This window comes from Corvus moneduloides, chromosome 1 (assembly GCF_009650955.1).
Source record: "Corvus moneduloides isolate bCorMon1 chromosome 1, bCorMon1.pri, whole genome shotgun sequence".
Taxonomy (NCBI): domain Eukaryota; kingdom Metazoa; phylum Chordata; class Aves; order Passeriformes; family Corvidae; genus Corvus; species Corvus moneduloides.
In genome coordinates, this window is record NC_045476.1 from 30,129,185 (window position 1) to 30,146,093 (window position 16,909).

General features: G+C 43.6%; 2 protein-coding genes across 2 annotated transcripts in view; both read right to left on the minus strand.

The window, feature by feature from the left end:
- LANCL2 (LanC like 2) overlaps positions 1–12,904 on the minus strand; it is a 32,786-nt gene extending 19,882 nt beyond the window's left edge. The window contains exons 1-2 of the mRNA XM_032103935.1: positions 12,278–12,904; positions 1,848–1,965 (exon numbers count right to left, since the gene is read on the minus strand). Coding sequence (XP_031959826.1) covers positions 1,848–1,965; positions 12,278–12,478 — 319 coding nt within the window. The 5' untranslated portion in view covers positions 12,479–12,904. The remainder of the gene's footprint in view (positions 1–1,847; positions 1,966–12,277) is intronic.
- Positions 12,777–14,456, minus strand: LOC116441482 (skin secretory protein xP2-like). The gene is made up of 2 exons (XM_032103466.1): positions 14,372–14,456; positions 12,777–13,435 (listed from the first exon to the last, which is right to left on the minus strand). Exons 1-2 carry the CDS (start codon positions 14,454–14,456, stop codon positions 12,777–12,779), a joined length of 744 nt encoding a protein of 247 aa, XP_031959357.1.
- Between the last annotated feature and the right edge of the window lie 2,453 nt (positions 14,457–16,909).

Sequence of the window (16,909 nt, forward strand, 5' to 3'; positions counted from 1 at the left end):
CTAATCCTTCCTAGTGTTTCTCAGTGCAACACCCTTAAAATGGCTCCTCCAAGACGTCTGGCACACAAAAAAGTACTTGTATGAGTAAGATGGACTTTTACATGTGTCCTATGTGCCAACAGTATGTGTTCCAAGATTTTAAGGATGTTTGACAGATTACAAGCCAATGCTTATGACTGCACTGCCAATAAGATTTGTCTAGATTTGGTACATAAAAAGCAAGGCAGTTGTTTACAGCACTACTTTTACCTTCTGATTTGCACACTAGCAAAATGCAGCAAAGAGCAAGTTTGGGGAGAAAGTATCTGCACTAGGTATTTTAAAAATCAGATTATTTAAATACTTTTATTCAGAACCATATCCACAGGAGCCTTGAAAGAAGTTCACAGTTTGGAATAGATGTAGATGGCAATCCTTCTACAGAATGGAAAAATCCTACTCCCATTAGATGTCACTTGTTCATCTATATTCCTGTTTCACCTAATGATGGCTGTGTTACTTTTACTTATGACTCATTTTCAGCACGCTCTGGTTTATCAGCCATAATTTCAGTTGTCAGTCACTGTGTCAGAACACAGCTCCCCGGGAGCCATTCTGTACTGTCAGCACGAGAAAGCCCACCACTGGAGATCGGCATGCACTCAGTGGCCAGTTACTTTCAGACCTTGAAACACATCTATCTTTTAAGCCTGAGTTGTCTAAAAGTTCCCCACCCATCCATCCACAGCACCATCTGTACTGAAACATCAAGAAAGCAGAGAAATTTTACCCTTTAATTGCCAGATTTAAGCCTAAAGATGGGTGAAGGCTGGAGAGCTTTTCCAAGGTACTCCTCCCTCATGACATAAAGGTAAAAGAATAGATCTCTTCAGGGCACATTTCAAACATGCGGCGCTAAAAGTTTAAGTATGCCTGAAGCTTGAGCTAGAAGAGCAGGAGCAGAATATGCCATTCTATCCAGCCAAGTTCCACTTAACAGGCCTAGATGGACATGTCCTGGCAACTTGAAGAACAGTGGCCACGTCAGACACAAAAACTGCAGGCTCCGCCTAAAGGATCAGTGTCCTGGTTTCAGCTGGGATATAGTTAATTTTCTTCTCTGTAGGTACAGTGCTGTGGTCTGGATTAAGTGTGACAGTAACACTGATGGCACACTGATGGTTTAGGGGTTGCTGAGCAGTGCTTACCCTAAGTCACGGACTTTTCAGTTTCCCATGCTCTGCCAGGGAGCAGGCGCACAAGATGCTGGGAGGGACCATGGCCAGGATAACTGACACAAACTGGCCAAAGGGATATCCCCTACCACAGGACATCATGCTGGGTACATAAACTGGGAGGAGCTGGCTGGAAGCCACCAATCACTGCTTAGGCATGGGCTTGACTTTCACAAGCAGGTGGTGAGCAAAGGCATTCTGCATCACTCATTTCTGTTGCATTTTAGCGCTCTCCTCTTTTCATTGCAATTATAATTATTACTGTTGGTTCCATTATTATTATTGTTTTATTTTATTTAATTTCAATTATTAAACTGTTCTTATCTCAGCCCATGGGTTTTACCTTTTTGTTTTCTAATCCCCTTCCTATGCAACTAGGACATCCACTCCTTTTGCAAGACAATGATCTCCATATACAAAAGTCAATTATCATTCTGTATCTTTGCCTGCTGAAGCCAATGCAAGTTCCAGACAGCAGTGACCAAGGCTCCAGAGTTAAAAGAAAAACCAACTCACAAAAATGCCTGTAACAGAGTATTTCTGCCACTCCTGTGAGAGTATCAGAATCTCCTATGAATAAATCTAATTACATCATTTAACAAATACATTTCATTCAAATTCTAGCTTTCTCACCAGTCCAGCCAGTATAGGCAGAGCAGTCATGTGGATCTGCCGTCTTCAGCCCTTCCTCCATTTGTTGCAGAAGGTCCTTGATTTTTGCCTGGATCCGTTTTGAGAACTGAGCATTGACCTGAAAGCAGGAGACAGAGAATAAGCCAGAAAAGAAAAGAATTCAAGAATGCAAAGTGCCTGCTCCACTTTCTTGTTTGGGAAGAAAACCAAACCAAACCAAAACCAATCAAACAAAAAATAACTAGTAAATAAAAAATACATATAGCAATCAGCAGCATCAAGGTGGTTCATCTTAACTGAGTCTCATGTAAATGCATTCTGACTACATTTTAGAGTAACTTACAAGTTATCTACATGAGACAAAAATTACCTGTGGATTCTTTAAAGTCACAGAAAGACCAGCTATGGACACTGTGACAGTATGTAATTCTAACCAGGGTCCTGGTACCAAGACTATGTTATGGACAAGCACAAGCCCCATGTTACAGGTGCTTGCTCTCATTATAAGGTCCCTGCACATCCTTTGTAGAACTACAGAGCAGGAAATAGCCCAAGGAAAATAAATGTTCATACACAAGACAAGCCAAAGAGGATGAGTAGAAGCAGCTCAGCAGCTTCAGCTCAGGCATGAAAGCAAAGAAACAAGTCTTTGATTTTACACACTGTTTGCTTTTACTTTTGACCAATAAAAGTTTATACAGATGAAATATATGAAATATAACAGAGGATACTTTACTCTTGCCAACATTTCTCTCTAATTATGCACACTTTATAGGAAGATAAGTTACTGATTACTCCTTAAAGCCTATGGAACATGGAAATTAGCATGCTAGTAAGGTAAGTCCTTGCTTGACTACAGCACTTCCCAAAAGTGCAGGGTTTGGATAAATTACAGGTCCTGGGCACCAGCATGCAAGTCAAGATGTACTACATTTTGTACTCTTGTTCAGAGTAGAACTTCAAATAAAAACCAGTGATTTCAAACATCCATCCAACAGATTCAGAAATCAGAAAGATTGTAAGAATTGCACAAGGCTTCTGACACACCAGAAATCTCCAGGGTCAATGGTTCAAATCCATTTAGGGATATCCATGGTAGGATAGGAAGGGAGAAGGAAATTGTGCCATTATATCTCACACTGAACACGTATCATTCTAGAAAAAAGCTAGAGCCACCTTAACCTTCTCCAATATCTCTAGAAATAGCAACCAAACCCAGTAGGTATCTGAAGCCTGTTACTCTTCAGCCTTAATATGGTGTTAAGCACCTTTCTGTTAGGGAACTGTACTATCCACATCACCACCACCCTACCACCCTCCCATTTTTGACTAGTTCAGTGAAGTCTCAATACAAAGCAAAACCTTCCCCAAGGGCAGGGCTTCTCTCCTTCGAAAGACAGCTATGCCAATGCTAAGGCATATGGTGAAACAGCATGAGGATATTCACACGGATGCATCCAGGCATAGAGCTCAGCTCATCGGACAAGAGTGAACTAAAGCTTCAGACTTCCCATTTATTTACCTACTGCACATCACAAGCATGCTGGTTATCTTTTTGTTCTGACAATACACCTGCTGCCACCAAATCAGGATATTTTATATCAAACACCAGATTAAATTATTTAGAGGTAGGAAGGGAATACTAGGACATCAGGATGCCTGGGTTCTGCACTGAAACCTCAGTCCCACAGAAATAATTTAGCTCAGGTTGGTAACCCCTCTCTCTCGAATGTGAATTGTAACTTACTTGTCTTGATTCAGTGCTTGAAAAAGCACAGATGAAAGGATATTTTTATTAATATTTTTATAATTATCTGTAAGCCCAAACAAAGCTACTCCCAAGTTTATGTCAGTGTGAATAGGTTATAACTGGCAACAAAGTTTTCCCCAGCTATCTACTCCTCCATCACTGCCTCTCTTTTTCTGGTTGCTCTCAAGCTTTCATAACTGAGCACTGTCACTGATTATTTTATAAGATTCCCCTATAAACTTGTAACAGATGCGTACATGCACTAGAATAAATTAATTACATGAAGAAATTACATTAATGTTGAAATGTGGATTTAAAAGACTTAAAAACTTCCTTCAAGGAATCTTAGGGCAGCATTACAACTGAGCATAACACGCTCACTTGTGTGGAACGCAGACTGATTTCCATCAGAAGCACATTCATCTCACAAGGATGTTTCCAGCTGGCATTCAGCCCTTTCTACCCGTGACTTTTCATTCCTGTAGGGACAAAACCATGAAGCCTGATCTCTGATAACTAGTGGCACATTTACTTCTGGTTCACAACAGACTGGGTGATAGCAGGAGCTGAAGAGTATCTTTAATTAGAAAAGGCTCTCTCCAGTAATTCAACTGCTGCGTTACTCCTCTGCTGCTGCAGAAAGAAGAACCACTATCATCTCAAACACTGCTCAAGTTTTGTATTTTCAAAACACAAAAAAAGAGAGCTCATTCCTCATTATACCAAATACAACCTTGTGCCATACTGGTTATGGTAACTAAAAAGGCTCATTATCAGCACAAAACAAGAGCAATGCAGAAAAAATGAAATATGTTGGTTTGGAAATTAATCATTTTGTTATTTATTTGAACCACATCACTTTTTCCATTGCAGTGAGACAGTAAGCAAAGCTACATCCCAATACAAAGTCTTCCAAAGCCAACAAAAAATGTGAAGAACGTACTTATGTAACATCACTCACCCTTGGCACTAATCACAGGGTGTCTAAATTATGCTGTCCTTGTTAGCAATACATTTCCCCTACCTGCTTTCTTTCATTTGTAGGGTTTCTGAAGAGAATTGAAATCTTCTTTTGTAAATTCAACACTAGAACTACACACCTACATTAGAGCACGGTGCTTTCACTTAAGAGTCAGACTCAAGGGTTGTAGGTCCATTCCAACACAGAATATTCTGTGATACAGTTATTACAAAAAATACATCACGATGCAAATAAAAATCTCCTAAAACCCCCAAACATTTCACTTGCAGTCAGCATTACAATAACGTACCAATTCTTACTGATCTACCTCTCCATTGCAGCCATATCCAGCTTTACAGCCATGGCTTTAAAACAAACCAGAACCACGAGCAGATGAGGCAATAAGAAGCTGCTATGTATGTATTTTATATCATGATTTCTGGTAGGTAAGAGAAATCTGTAATTTTAAAGTCTTGCACTCACATTAGGACCAAATATCACAGTGCTGATGTAAGTGTGACAATGCAATCCTGAGGCCTCATGGCACTCCTTTTGTCATTAAAAGTAACACTCTGGTTTGACAGACACTGGATGAGTAATCTCATTTGCATTTGTCAAAGACATTTAGATACCCACGTGTTGTTGAAAAACACCTCTTGGCATTTACTTGCTCATGACCTCTACGATAAGGAACTTGTGCAGTATCACAGCAGGGCAATGGAGACCTGAGCTCACAGCTTCCTCACAAGTTGCCAGTGTACCAATCTTTCTTGCCACCACCAGCTCCCAAAACAACCACCTTGCTCTTAACCCTGTTTTAATTCATCAGGTTTTGGAGGACTGATGCTACGTGCAAAACCAGACTGCAGAAGTAAGCAACTGATTCTGCAGAAGTAGATGACCTATAGCACTGTGTGTATCTACCAAATAAGCAAAATACACTTCTATTTCATCTCACTTTGTTGCTGGTGATGTGTAGAACAGGACACATAACATGGTGCTGTGTTGTCTTTCAGCCAAATTGCATTTCAAAGAGAAGAAAATACAGCTCAAGTTGGTACTGCAGCAAGAACTCGTTCAAAAACCAAACTCGCACAGAAGATCACAGAAAGAACACTGGTGAGGAAGAATGGAGGGAGGGAAAACTCACAGTTCTAACTGAAATGAGGAATCCTGGCTGTAATGAAGTCATTGGGAACTTTGCCACTGACTGTAAGGGAGCCAGGTTTCACACCCATGCATTGGAGCATGGATTTATTGAAGCGGGATGAGGTCTCATGCTCACCTCCACAAGTTCCTGCAAAAGCAGACCAGAAGGGATGGCAGTAGGATCCCATATGCAGAATCTAGCAAGCTCTGCTAGGAGGTGACCAGCCTTTTCGTACAGAAGAACAAGTTCTACTTTATTTTTACCTAAGTCAAAAGACTCTTACAGCTCCAAGAGCAGCGCTTTCTTCTCTGAAAATACCAGATACTATGGAAGCTCATCAACCAGCCTTTGAAACACTCAAACACAGTTCTCTGATACTTTTCAGACAAGTCCTCCAGAAACAAATGCCAGTTATGCAAAACCACATGCTTAATAAATTCTTTGAAACATTGCTGTCTGTAGAACACATTGCACTGTTTTTCAATGATCTGTCACTTAGTGCCATACATGTGACAATGGGGAAGAAAAGTAAAAAGAAAAGGAGAGGGAGGGAAGGAAGAGATAGAGAAATCATAGCTATAGACAAATTCCCACACTGCTACAAATGCCAGCCTAGGAATAGACTTTAAACAGAGTCATCACCCTATCTCAGAGGATATAAGGGTATGAAAAACATCATTAAAAGGCAAACATTCAAGTTACAGAAAGAATTATTTAAAGCACGTAAGAAATAAGAAGACTGTCTCTAATGCATTTGTGTGTGAAAGAAGCTCTGTGTCTCATTGGTTATAAGACGGCAAAAACCCAAAGCTTAAAGATTTAGATCATCACAAAGAATCATCAAAAAGCTCCAGATTATTGGTAACAAAAATAAACATGATTAACAGATATCCTATGTTTTGGGAAATGGAGCCTGATAAAGCAAAAGAGCAATACTGAAAATTGCTAGTCCTCCAGGTAGCGTAACAGCAGCATGCTACTTCTTGAAAGCTGAGAAAATAAAAGTCTGTTGTGAGTATGATTTAAAGTCACTCACTACACTGAAGTCTCTGGCCCAGCTGTGACATTTTTAGGTGGTCTTCAAATTGGAAAAAAAGCTAAAACCTCTACCAACTCTGCCTAAATTACCTCAATGCATGGAGAGCAGATATATTCCACATATTGAGCTTGACAGCAGATCAGTGCAGCTAGACCCAAGCAAAATTTATTTTTACCAGGAAGCAAGTACCTGTTGTTGCACAGGTAACAACTCATTAATGTGCAGGTCTGCAAGATAAAACTAGAAACTGACAAAGAGTGGACATATGTGAGACAATTTAATCAGAACTTGGGGTTTGATTTTACAAAGTATTCTCATTCAGAACTGGTTGACTAAAACCACACAGGCCTAACTCTGTGGTTAAAGTGTTGTCCTGCATAGCAGGAGAGGCTTTCACTACAAAAGCATCAGAAAAGCCCTAAGCGGCATTCAGTGCTGATCTGTGCTGTAGAAAGGAAGCAGAAGGCCTTCCTCTTGGGCTGAGTACAACTGCCAGGAGTTAGTGAGGGACAATCAAGTACAACAAATTGATTTTCAGGCTCAATTTAAACCAAGACTCTCAAAAAGCAAAACAAACTTTACTCCTGAAAAATGACAGAGAATACTGCAAATCTCGTTTGTTTCAGAGTCCCCAATCAAAATAGCATATGCCTGAGATGGGGAGCCAGGAAACAGCCAAAAAAGTAACAAGCTCAAGCAATGCTGCTACCTCATCCCACATCCCTGGGAAAAAATGGGAAGAATTGTTTACTGGCTCTGGAAGTTGGATTTTGCCTCCAGTGCAATAAATTGTATCATTCTCACAAGTATAAGTTGTTCCTGAGTCAGTCCCAGAGCAGAGCAAACTTGCTGCTCCCAGTTGGATAACTAAAATGCCCAGTGAGACAACCCAAAAAAATTTTTAAAAAACCCAAAACCAAAAAAAAAAAAAAAAAAAAAACAAAGGGTGTAGGTACAAAAATGCTGTTAGTGAGGATCTTCTTGTTATTTTCTAAGTCCGTGAGAGACTTTTCTCTCTCACAGAAGAGGTAGCAGGGAATGTAAACAACCAAGCCACCTGCAACCTTGGAAAGTCTTGTTTATGGTATAGTAGAAAATATTTTGATAATGGATGTTTTAGGATTTTGGCCAATCACTCCCAAGGGGTGGCTGGTCCTTTGTCCAATTAGACTATGAAGAAAAAAGTCTATAAAAGAGTTTGTAAAATAATTAAATAAATCAATCTTGCTGCACAATTCCTGCCTGCTGGATCTTCTCCTCCTCCTCCTCCCTATAGCTGTGGGACACGGTGATATACCGTAGGAACCAGGCCTGCGGTAATAAAAGGAAGAAGAAGAGTGAGGCTATGACAAAAAGCCATATATATATATATATATATATATATATTAAAATATATTTTACAGAAGGAAGACTAAAAGCCACATAAAGGAATTATCAGAAGTAATGGGAGATTGAGAAAGCATTAGGAAACGAAACACTTCTAAATCACCCAAATGATAAATCTAAGTAAATATTCTGTATCACCATTAATACATATTTGCCAATGAGCACCATTATCTTTGAAACAGGTTCCCCGTAAGGAGCCCCCTGCAATGTCTTATTAACTACATTGTATACATTTCTCAGAACATACCAGTTCTTTCTAATATTATTAAAACACCATGGCAAGTCAGGAAAAAACGTAAAAATAATAGGCCTAAAAAAGAATTTAAAGTTTGGGCATTCTAGTGACCAATCCATAAAGTTTGAATCTAATTTTGCTGCTGTCTTGTGATTCCACAACAAATTCAGACAATCTTAAAGTGAGGGCTGGGATTGTGTCAATTTCTTAACGACAAGGATGCTTTATTTTTCTTGCACAAACACAAAATTCACATCATTGTCTAGGCTTCCACCTTCCCCTGGCTGAGCAGACAATACCAGGCTGTCTTTTTTTCCCCAGTCACTGGCCTGTAGTCAGTGTGAAAGAGGATCCCAAATCACATCTGACTATACTATAAATGTAGCCATAGGGCTGCGGTGGCTCCGAGGACAATGGGCAATCTGAGGCTGACATTGGTGGGTCACCCATGGAGATGGGTCCTCAAACAAGCCATCACCACCCCTCAGCAGCAAGCTCTCTTCACCCTTTTCCTTCCCAAGAAGGAATCTGTTAGAGCTTTGTAACTCTCTACCACACTAGGGAACTAAGAACCAGGGAGTGTTCTTTGTTATGAGTCTATTAATTTCCCTGCCTCCCCTGACCATCTACACTTCCATTTTGAAAACTTTTGGACCACTTTGAGATAATATCTATAGGTACCTTTTTAGGCTAAGGTATCACTATAGGGTCCACATGAAAAGAAAAAAGGCTACAGGATATATATTTAATTGAAAGATTCATCATTTATTAAACAAAGATTTACATTTAAAATAATGTTTCTTATTAATCTAGAATTAATGCTGTCTGATGAATTATTAGCTTGGCTTTCTCAAACAAGCTACAGAAGCAATTTAAGTTCATGATACTTTAATGGTGAAGAAATCTAGTTATGCAAACAGTGAATTTCAACTACATGAGCAGAGCCCACACAGATAGCTGCAGTGTTTACTGTGACTATTTATAAGAAATCAAATCAGCAACCTCAAATTCTGCTTCTCCTACTCTCAAATCGTCAAGATTTCTGAACTGTATTTTACCCACACACACTTCCATATGCAGCACTTTGTCCCGATTGTCTCACATTTCAGACATTGCCTTCAAGAGCTTCTTGTCCTTTTATCAACCAGGTGAATTTTAGATAGCAATCATGACAGACTAAGAAATCAAATGGAGGGATTAATAATGCATTGCCTTCCATGACAACGGCAGAGCCCTGCACACCTCAGGCTGTCATTACATGAGTCACGCAGCGCTCCTCGCTCCACTCAGCAGCAGATGGGAGGAAGGAATTATGCAGTGCACTGAGGCCTTTTGAAAGATGCTCTCATTTTTAGGAAACCTGTGTGCTTGTGTACAGAAGTTTACAGAACAGACTTCCTACCCTGTGTAAAGTCCTTTTGTCTTCACTGGGGCTTTAGGCAAGCAAAGACACTTCTCTGACGGAATGGAAGCCTATTAAATGCAAAAATAAAACACTAAAACATAAACTGAAAAACACAACAACAACAACCACCACATCCCAAAGTACCCATCACAAAGTCTCATAAAAGCATAGCACTAGGAGTGGCAGCATGCAAATACTTTAAAGAATATAAATACACATAAATATACTCACAGCTATATTCTAACTCAGAAATATGTAAGAGGAATCCTCAGATTTTGCAGATGCAAAACCAAAAGAAAATACACTTGCTTCTGCCTTCTTCTATGAAATGCACAGAATTGCTGTTCTGACATAGTTTTAAGGCAGATTTTTTTTTTCCAGAGGCACTTCATCCTTCTGAATGTAACAAAGCCCAGACACCACCTTTTATCAAATACAGGGCAACTCAGGTGCTCTAACATATTTTCTGAACACACCTGCACAAATAGCTGCTGACTGCCACTCTGTAACAAGGAATGTTGTCCACCATTGATGCTGGGAAAAAGCATTTCCACCCACTGTAAAACAGCATACTCATGCACAGGAGAGGATAACAGGCATTCCTAATGTGAACATAGGGCTAGAAATTCTTGATTAACTCATTTCAGCTCTGCCATAGAACAATGTCTCTGTATTTAGATTCATTCAAAAATCAAACCTGAAGTAAATTAGAGTTGAACTATTCTGCAATACAGCTAGTATACTCTAAACCATAATTTTTAAGGATGTTCACCTTCTTTTGATATCTCACTACTCTTCTGGTTATCTCACTTGAGAAAGCTGTAGTCCACCTAGATTAGCAGTTAATGAAGGAGTATTTTCTCTTTTAAAAAATGGACATGAAGTGTAGGATCTAAAGGAGGTACACAAGAAGGATGACTGGCCTGTGAAGGCCTTAGAAGGAAGCTCTTGGTATGTTTTTTACCAATTTACCAACAATATATAGCTACAGCTGTTATGCCATCTCCTCTCTGTCTTTATACCTAAACTCATCATACTTGGATGATTTTTAAATACTAAGTCAGATACAAAAGAACAAAGAAATAACAGTTCTCTTCCACTAGGAAAAAAAAATTAGTTTTACCAACACTGAGCATACTACCAGCGACTTGTGTAAAAAACAAAGCGTATTTCACTTTCGAACCTACTCTTGCTTTTTAAACCTTCTCAAATGCCCTGCTTTTGACAGCTGCAAGCAACTGCAGCAATAAGACACTGAAGCCCCAAAGCATTCTCTTCTGTGCACTCTGCGTAGCCACATGTAACTTCATAAACCTCAGTCAGAACAATTTAGTGAAACCCTTCATTGCCTTGATAGTGAGCTGATGGCGTCCCACTGGTACTTACGATGGTCAGAGAGAATGCCTCCCTCGCTGTTTGGCATCACCATCCTTGTCTCACTCTATAAGTAAATCAAGGTAATTCCATATTGCCACAAGCAGAAAAATACAGAGCTGATAACGACAGCTTTGCTATATTCACCCCAGCATACAATCAAGAGAGTTAGGAAGCTAACTTCCCAGCCACAACGCATTTGTGCTTGTAGCAGTGTCACCACACAGTGTTTTCCACGCAAAAGATGACAAAGCTGCACAGTATTGAAGGATGAGGCTGCACAGGGGCTAAATGACAGAAAGTCCATATTCTGCCATTCCTTCTGCAGCTTAGTCCAACCTGCGTGGTAACAGACCAGGCCAGAGCAGCCTCTGTACTTAAAATCTAAGACACTCATAGTAGCCCAAATAGCAGCATATGCCGTCAAGAAGATATGCAGAGCAGGAAGACTGCAAACCTTGTGTGACCAGTCCCACCAGGCAGACCTTCTGCGGGCATGAAGCGACTGCCAGGTGCCTGAACCTATAAATGTGTGTATGTCAGTAAATAAACACGTGAGAACAGTCCAGCTTTACCTAATGACTGAGCGCGGCTGTTACCTGAGAATAAACTCTCCTTTTCTAGATGGGCGCTCATCTTTTCCCTTCCCTTATGCACTTTCTCTGGTGAAACTCGGGCAACTTGTGCTAACAACTTCTGAGACACAGAACCACCGTGGTAAGAGCAGCTATAGCTGTTCTGCCGTACAGCGTTCTGTCAGCCCCACCTGGGGCACCGCGTGCACTCCCGTACGGAGTAAAACAAACAACTCGAATACACAGCCGCTCCTGCCGACTCCGAGCCGTGCGGCCGGGCTCAGCTCCCGCTCCTTTCCCCAGTTCACCCAGCCGCTCCCTCTCCTTGGGCACTCCCGAGGCCGCGGTGGCCGCCCTAAGTTCGGCCGGCGCGCAGGCCTCGGGCAGCCCCACCGCCCCCGCCGCCGGGCCCGCACCCCGCCGGAGCCGCCCCGGGGAGGAACCCACGGCCGCCCGCACCGCCGGACCGCCGCTGCCGCCGGGAGGGAGCGACCCGCGGGTGAGGCCGGGCCCGCGAGGCCGGGACCCGGCGCCTGCCCGCCACCCGAGACTCACCTTCCCATCGGCGCCGAAGGGGAGGGACTCCTCCTCCGCCAGCGGCTGCAGCGCCCTGTCCCGGTGGGTGTCCGCCGCGCTGGGGGCTGCCACGGCTCCCTGGGGCTGGTAGTCGGGGTAGGGGTTGGCGAAAGCCCGCTCCTCCATCTCCGCTTCACCACCCAGCTGCAGCTTCAGCCTCTTGGACATGCTCTCTCCCATCTCAGCCGGCCCCCGGCCCGCCTCCCCGCACGGCGAGCCGGCGGGGACACACTCCGCCCCGCAGAGCGGCGGCTTTGCAGCAACGCGAGCGCCGCGGCCGCCCCCGGCTACAGCAGCCGTCCCGCGGGCGCTGTGGCTGGGTCAGGAGGGCGGCTGCGACGACAGTGCCTGCGGCCACGGGCCCATCGGGGCCGCCTCAGGGCGGAGGCGCTGCCGGCCCCGACCCCGAGCCACCGAAGCCCAACTTTGGAAGGCGAAAGGGAAGGCTGCGACGCCGCGGCTCTGCTCGGCGTCCCCGTCAGCCGGGGCGGGGGAGCGGCGAACGCGGCAGCATCACACCCTGTACAGGGGCAGAGCGCGGCCGGGGCCGCGGCGGGGCCCCCCTGCGGGAAGAGGCAGCCCGCCCGCCCGCGCAGGCTGGGTGGCACCGCTGCAAAGCTCGCCCCAGCGCCTCATCCTCCCCCGCCGGGACGTCAGTGCCTCGGGCTGTTGCTGCCGCCGGTCGCACGCCGGGCGGCGGAGCGGGGCTGCCGCCGGCTCCTCCCGCCCGTCCCCCCGCGGCGGGGGCGAGCCGCCGCCCGGCGCATCTCAGAGAAGAGGCAGCAGCAGCAGGAGGGGCACGGACAGCCCCAGAAGCAGGCAGTACGCCACCAGCTCCTTCGCCCGGCTCATCTGCAGCCGCCGCCGGGCCGCGCTCATCCGCCGGCAGCCCCCGCACCCGGCGCGCCGGCCCCCGGCCAGCCCCGGCGGCAGGGAGGGACGGACGCGGTCCTCGGCTACCGCCCGGCCGGGACGGCGCAGCCTGCGGCGACCGCCCCTCAGCTGGCGAGAGGAGGCAGCTCCCCGGGGACAAGGGGGGTGGTCTCCTTCCCTCGGCCCGCCCCCGGGCTGTAATGTTGGCCTGGCGGCGCTCACAGCTCTGCCGACGGGAAGCCCGCTCCAACAAGCGAAAACATACTAAAAAACCACGCCCAATCCCCCCCAAAAGACATCAGAAAACCTCACAGCCCTGGAGGGGGCTGGCGGCGGTGGGTGGGGAAGGCCCTCAGCGATCGGCGGTGGCGGCTGGACGTGAGGGTGGGATCGCATCCCACCTGGGGAGGAGCTGCGACTGGACCCGTGTGGATCGCGCGTTTGTGTCTCAGATCCAGACCTGGGAGGGGGGGGGCTGAATGCCAGGGCACTGTGTCAACATAAGTTTAGTCCGTCGTTTTATGACACCTCCACTTTAAGCTAGGAGAAGAGCTCCAGATGAGAAGATAAATCTTTTCTAGTCACAAATAAATGGTAGATGCCGTCGATATAGTCATAGCTTTCAGGAGCTGATTCTGCGTACTGAAACACCGTTGTGTAGAAAGAGCCAGCAGAAAGCCTGCAGTCCAGCCAAACACTGCACACAGTATTGTGTAAAAATACGGGCACAGGAGACCTCATTATCCTGTGAAATATTTACTCCCAGCTATGCCATTCCTTTTGCCAGTAACTGTAAGCCAGACAGACCATAAAACATTAATTCAATAACTGGGCATTGTTCAGACTTATTGATCTTTAGTTTTATGCATTGGGTAATTTTATTGCTATCAAAATACATATCTAGTGTATTTTAAGATTAAATATAGGTGACATCTGTCCTGGCATTGGCAAGACAAGAAGTACCTTGTATTTGCTCTGGAAGTGAATATAACCAGTCACTTAAAAATTAGAGTAATCTATAAAATATCCTCTTCGGTGATAATTAAAATATCACTTTATGCATCCTGTATTCTTTAATGGGTAAGTCTTTCGTGCTGTATTGCAGTGCCTGAAAAGGTAAATGCAGAACCTTTTAAAAACATCTCTTGTCTCTGTGTAAATGTTTCAAAGAACATGTTTTCATCTAGAATGGTTTCCTACCCTTAGTGGAGACCAGCTGCATCAGTGCAAGTAACTGCATCCCCATAATGAAGATCAGAGTTAAGGCTTTAATATGAGTGTGCATGGTTTCTGTTTTCTCACACCTTCTACTCTCCTTGAATCAAAATGATGGGAATATAAAAGCAGGATCATACCAACTGGTACCTACTCAAGGCCTACAGATAAGGAAAATGCTCCCTGGCACCTTGCAAGAGCAGTTTCTTCCCTTCTTCTGGAGTCGTGGGTTTGTGGGTTGCTGGGTTGGCATCTCTTCCCTTTTGCATCATTGCACTGTTTGATTATCTGCACGCTGCTGTGTTTTACACTCTCCTTTCTGGAGCATGTCTTTTCATGTTCACTGTTCTTCACATTTGTTGCAATGTGGTATGTTTAGTTCCAAGCATACAAGGCCTTCTTTTGTTCTTAGCAGGGTGGGAGAGAGTTCAAAAGACTTTCAGGCTTTTTTTCAGGAAGAGTTTCTTCTTTTTGCTCTTCTACCCTTGATGCATGCAGAGCTCCCACAGCCTGAATGGGAATCATGGATGAAGGAGGAGGAAAAAAGTTGGTCTGAGTGAAGTGTCAACCTGTAACATAAGTTTTATGCAATAATAAATTCACATCTCTCATCTCCAGCAGTATGAAGCAGGAGGCTTCACCTACTGAAATCATGATTTCATTTGTGCTTTCATCCAGAAAATGTCTAAATGCTTCTGAAAGCACTGAGCCCTCACCCTTACTTCCCACTCAGGCTAAGCACTCCTGTAACCTACCTTCTGCAGCATTGGCAAATGTGCAGCCCTGCAGCAAGGTGATCTAGCTGAAAGCTGTCCTTTTCCTTTCTGTGATGTAGGTAAAATCCAACTAATGTCTAAACAAAGCCTGATTCTTACTTAGAAATCAGTTTCTTCATGTAAATCATGAAAGTTTTTGCTTATCAGATCAGTGGGCTATTTATTCTTTACACAAGAGGAAATCACAAATCCTGTTCTTATGGCCTTTCCTTCTCTCCAATCCTCTTCACATCCTGCAGTGTCTGATACTCTGCTCACGACGAGACTAGTGCCAATCTTTTTAATAGTAAAATAAAATGTCTGCTACATTTTCAGTCAGCACTAAATAATCAGAATCCATACATAAACCATTAAGGATGCTGTGCTTTCCTGTGTATTTTGCTTCTTGATTCCCAGCATGCATCGTAAATTAACCTAACTAAGAAGGTGGGAAAGAGCACTGGATAACACAGAGTCAGCCCTCTGAGGACTAGCACACAGCTGCCCTTCCCACTACACTCCGTGGGAGCTACCCCATGATGCAATGTTATGTGGTTTGTGGAACGAGTGTGAGCAGTCATCAGGAATCTCCATAGCTCTAGCTGTGACATGTTCAATGGTTCTTTCAGCATCTGTGATCATTCTTATTACAGCATAATAGTGCTCATTTATTTTCATGCACAATGGCTCCACATACGTGCAAGCAACGGCCCCGTCCATCCTTTGCTCCGTGGAGACAGGATGATGTGTGTATGACTTCAGCACGCATACTAAAGTGCTTTTTAAAGTCTGGGAATCAGTGTGGCAGCTGGCATTAATCTAATTTAATTTCTGAACATAGAGATCCAGCTGAAATTAACTGAGAGAAGCAAGAGCTTCAGGAATGGACCCTGCTGATGTGATACAGAATAAAGAACAAGGCTGTGTGCTGCTTTATTTAGTGTGGAAAAACAAGGTATGGCAATTTCTCAGCTAATGTCAAGTAGGACAGCAGATCGGTGGAGATGGGGTAGTTTATACCTGCTGCAAATCAGGGGTCATACTTTCATTGAACATAAATAAAGTCTTTCATACTTTCATACAAATCTTTTGCTTTTTCTCTGGTCATCTCTTCGGGCTGCATTCTGTCTATGCTGCATCCTTTGTGCTCTGAAGCAAACCTTTTACTGCTTGATCACTACCATAGGCCTATAATAGCCCATAAGAAAGGACTTCCTAATTCCCTCTTCACCTCCCTTTAGCTGTACTTCCTAGTTTCTTTTTTACCTCCACCATTGTATAATAATGTATTCTGCAACTAGATTGTATAAAGCTGTTTAGGTCTAATGAATTATGGGGCACTACTGCTTATAATAAACATGATATTATGAAATAAAATCTGCAGGATCAGGTTTTGCATTTTAATTGCAAAGAACTTGCAGGTTTTGGACCAAATTCAGTCCCATGTTTAGAAATGCATCATAAAACTAACTGGTCTGTGTGAGACATTATTATCATATTGTTATCAGTAGCAGCAAATTTCTCTGGCTGTTGTAAATAACTGATCTCTAGTATTGTATAATGTTGCTATTTAAGATCTCAGAGATTCCTGTGAATCTGAGAAGACACTTTGCTACTTAACCACAAAATAAATGTTTCTCTATTATAGTTGTCTTCTTAATTTCTGTTCTTGTCTTTGGTCTTGTAGCAGCAAAAGCAGTGTCATGAAGACTTGCATTTCTGTTCCGATGACTGTCTGCTAATAAATGATAAGCCTGAACAGCAGTTC

Excerpts from the sequence above, each read along its gene's own strand:
- LOC116441482 (XM_032103466.1), bottom strand. The coding sequence starts at position 14,456 with ATGCACACTCATATTAAAGCCTTAACTCTGATCTTCATTATGGGGATG. Across the intron at positions 13,436-14,371 it reads GCAGCTGGTCTCCACTAAGG|TATGTTTTCGCTTGTTGGAG; the intron begins GTAGGAAACCAT and ends GTGGTTTTTTAG.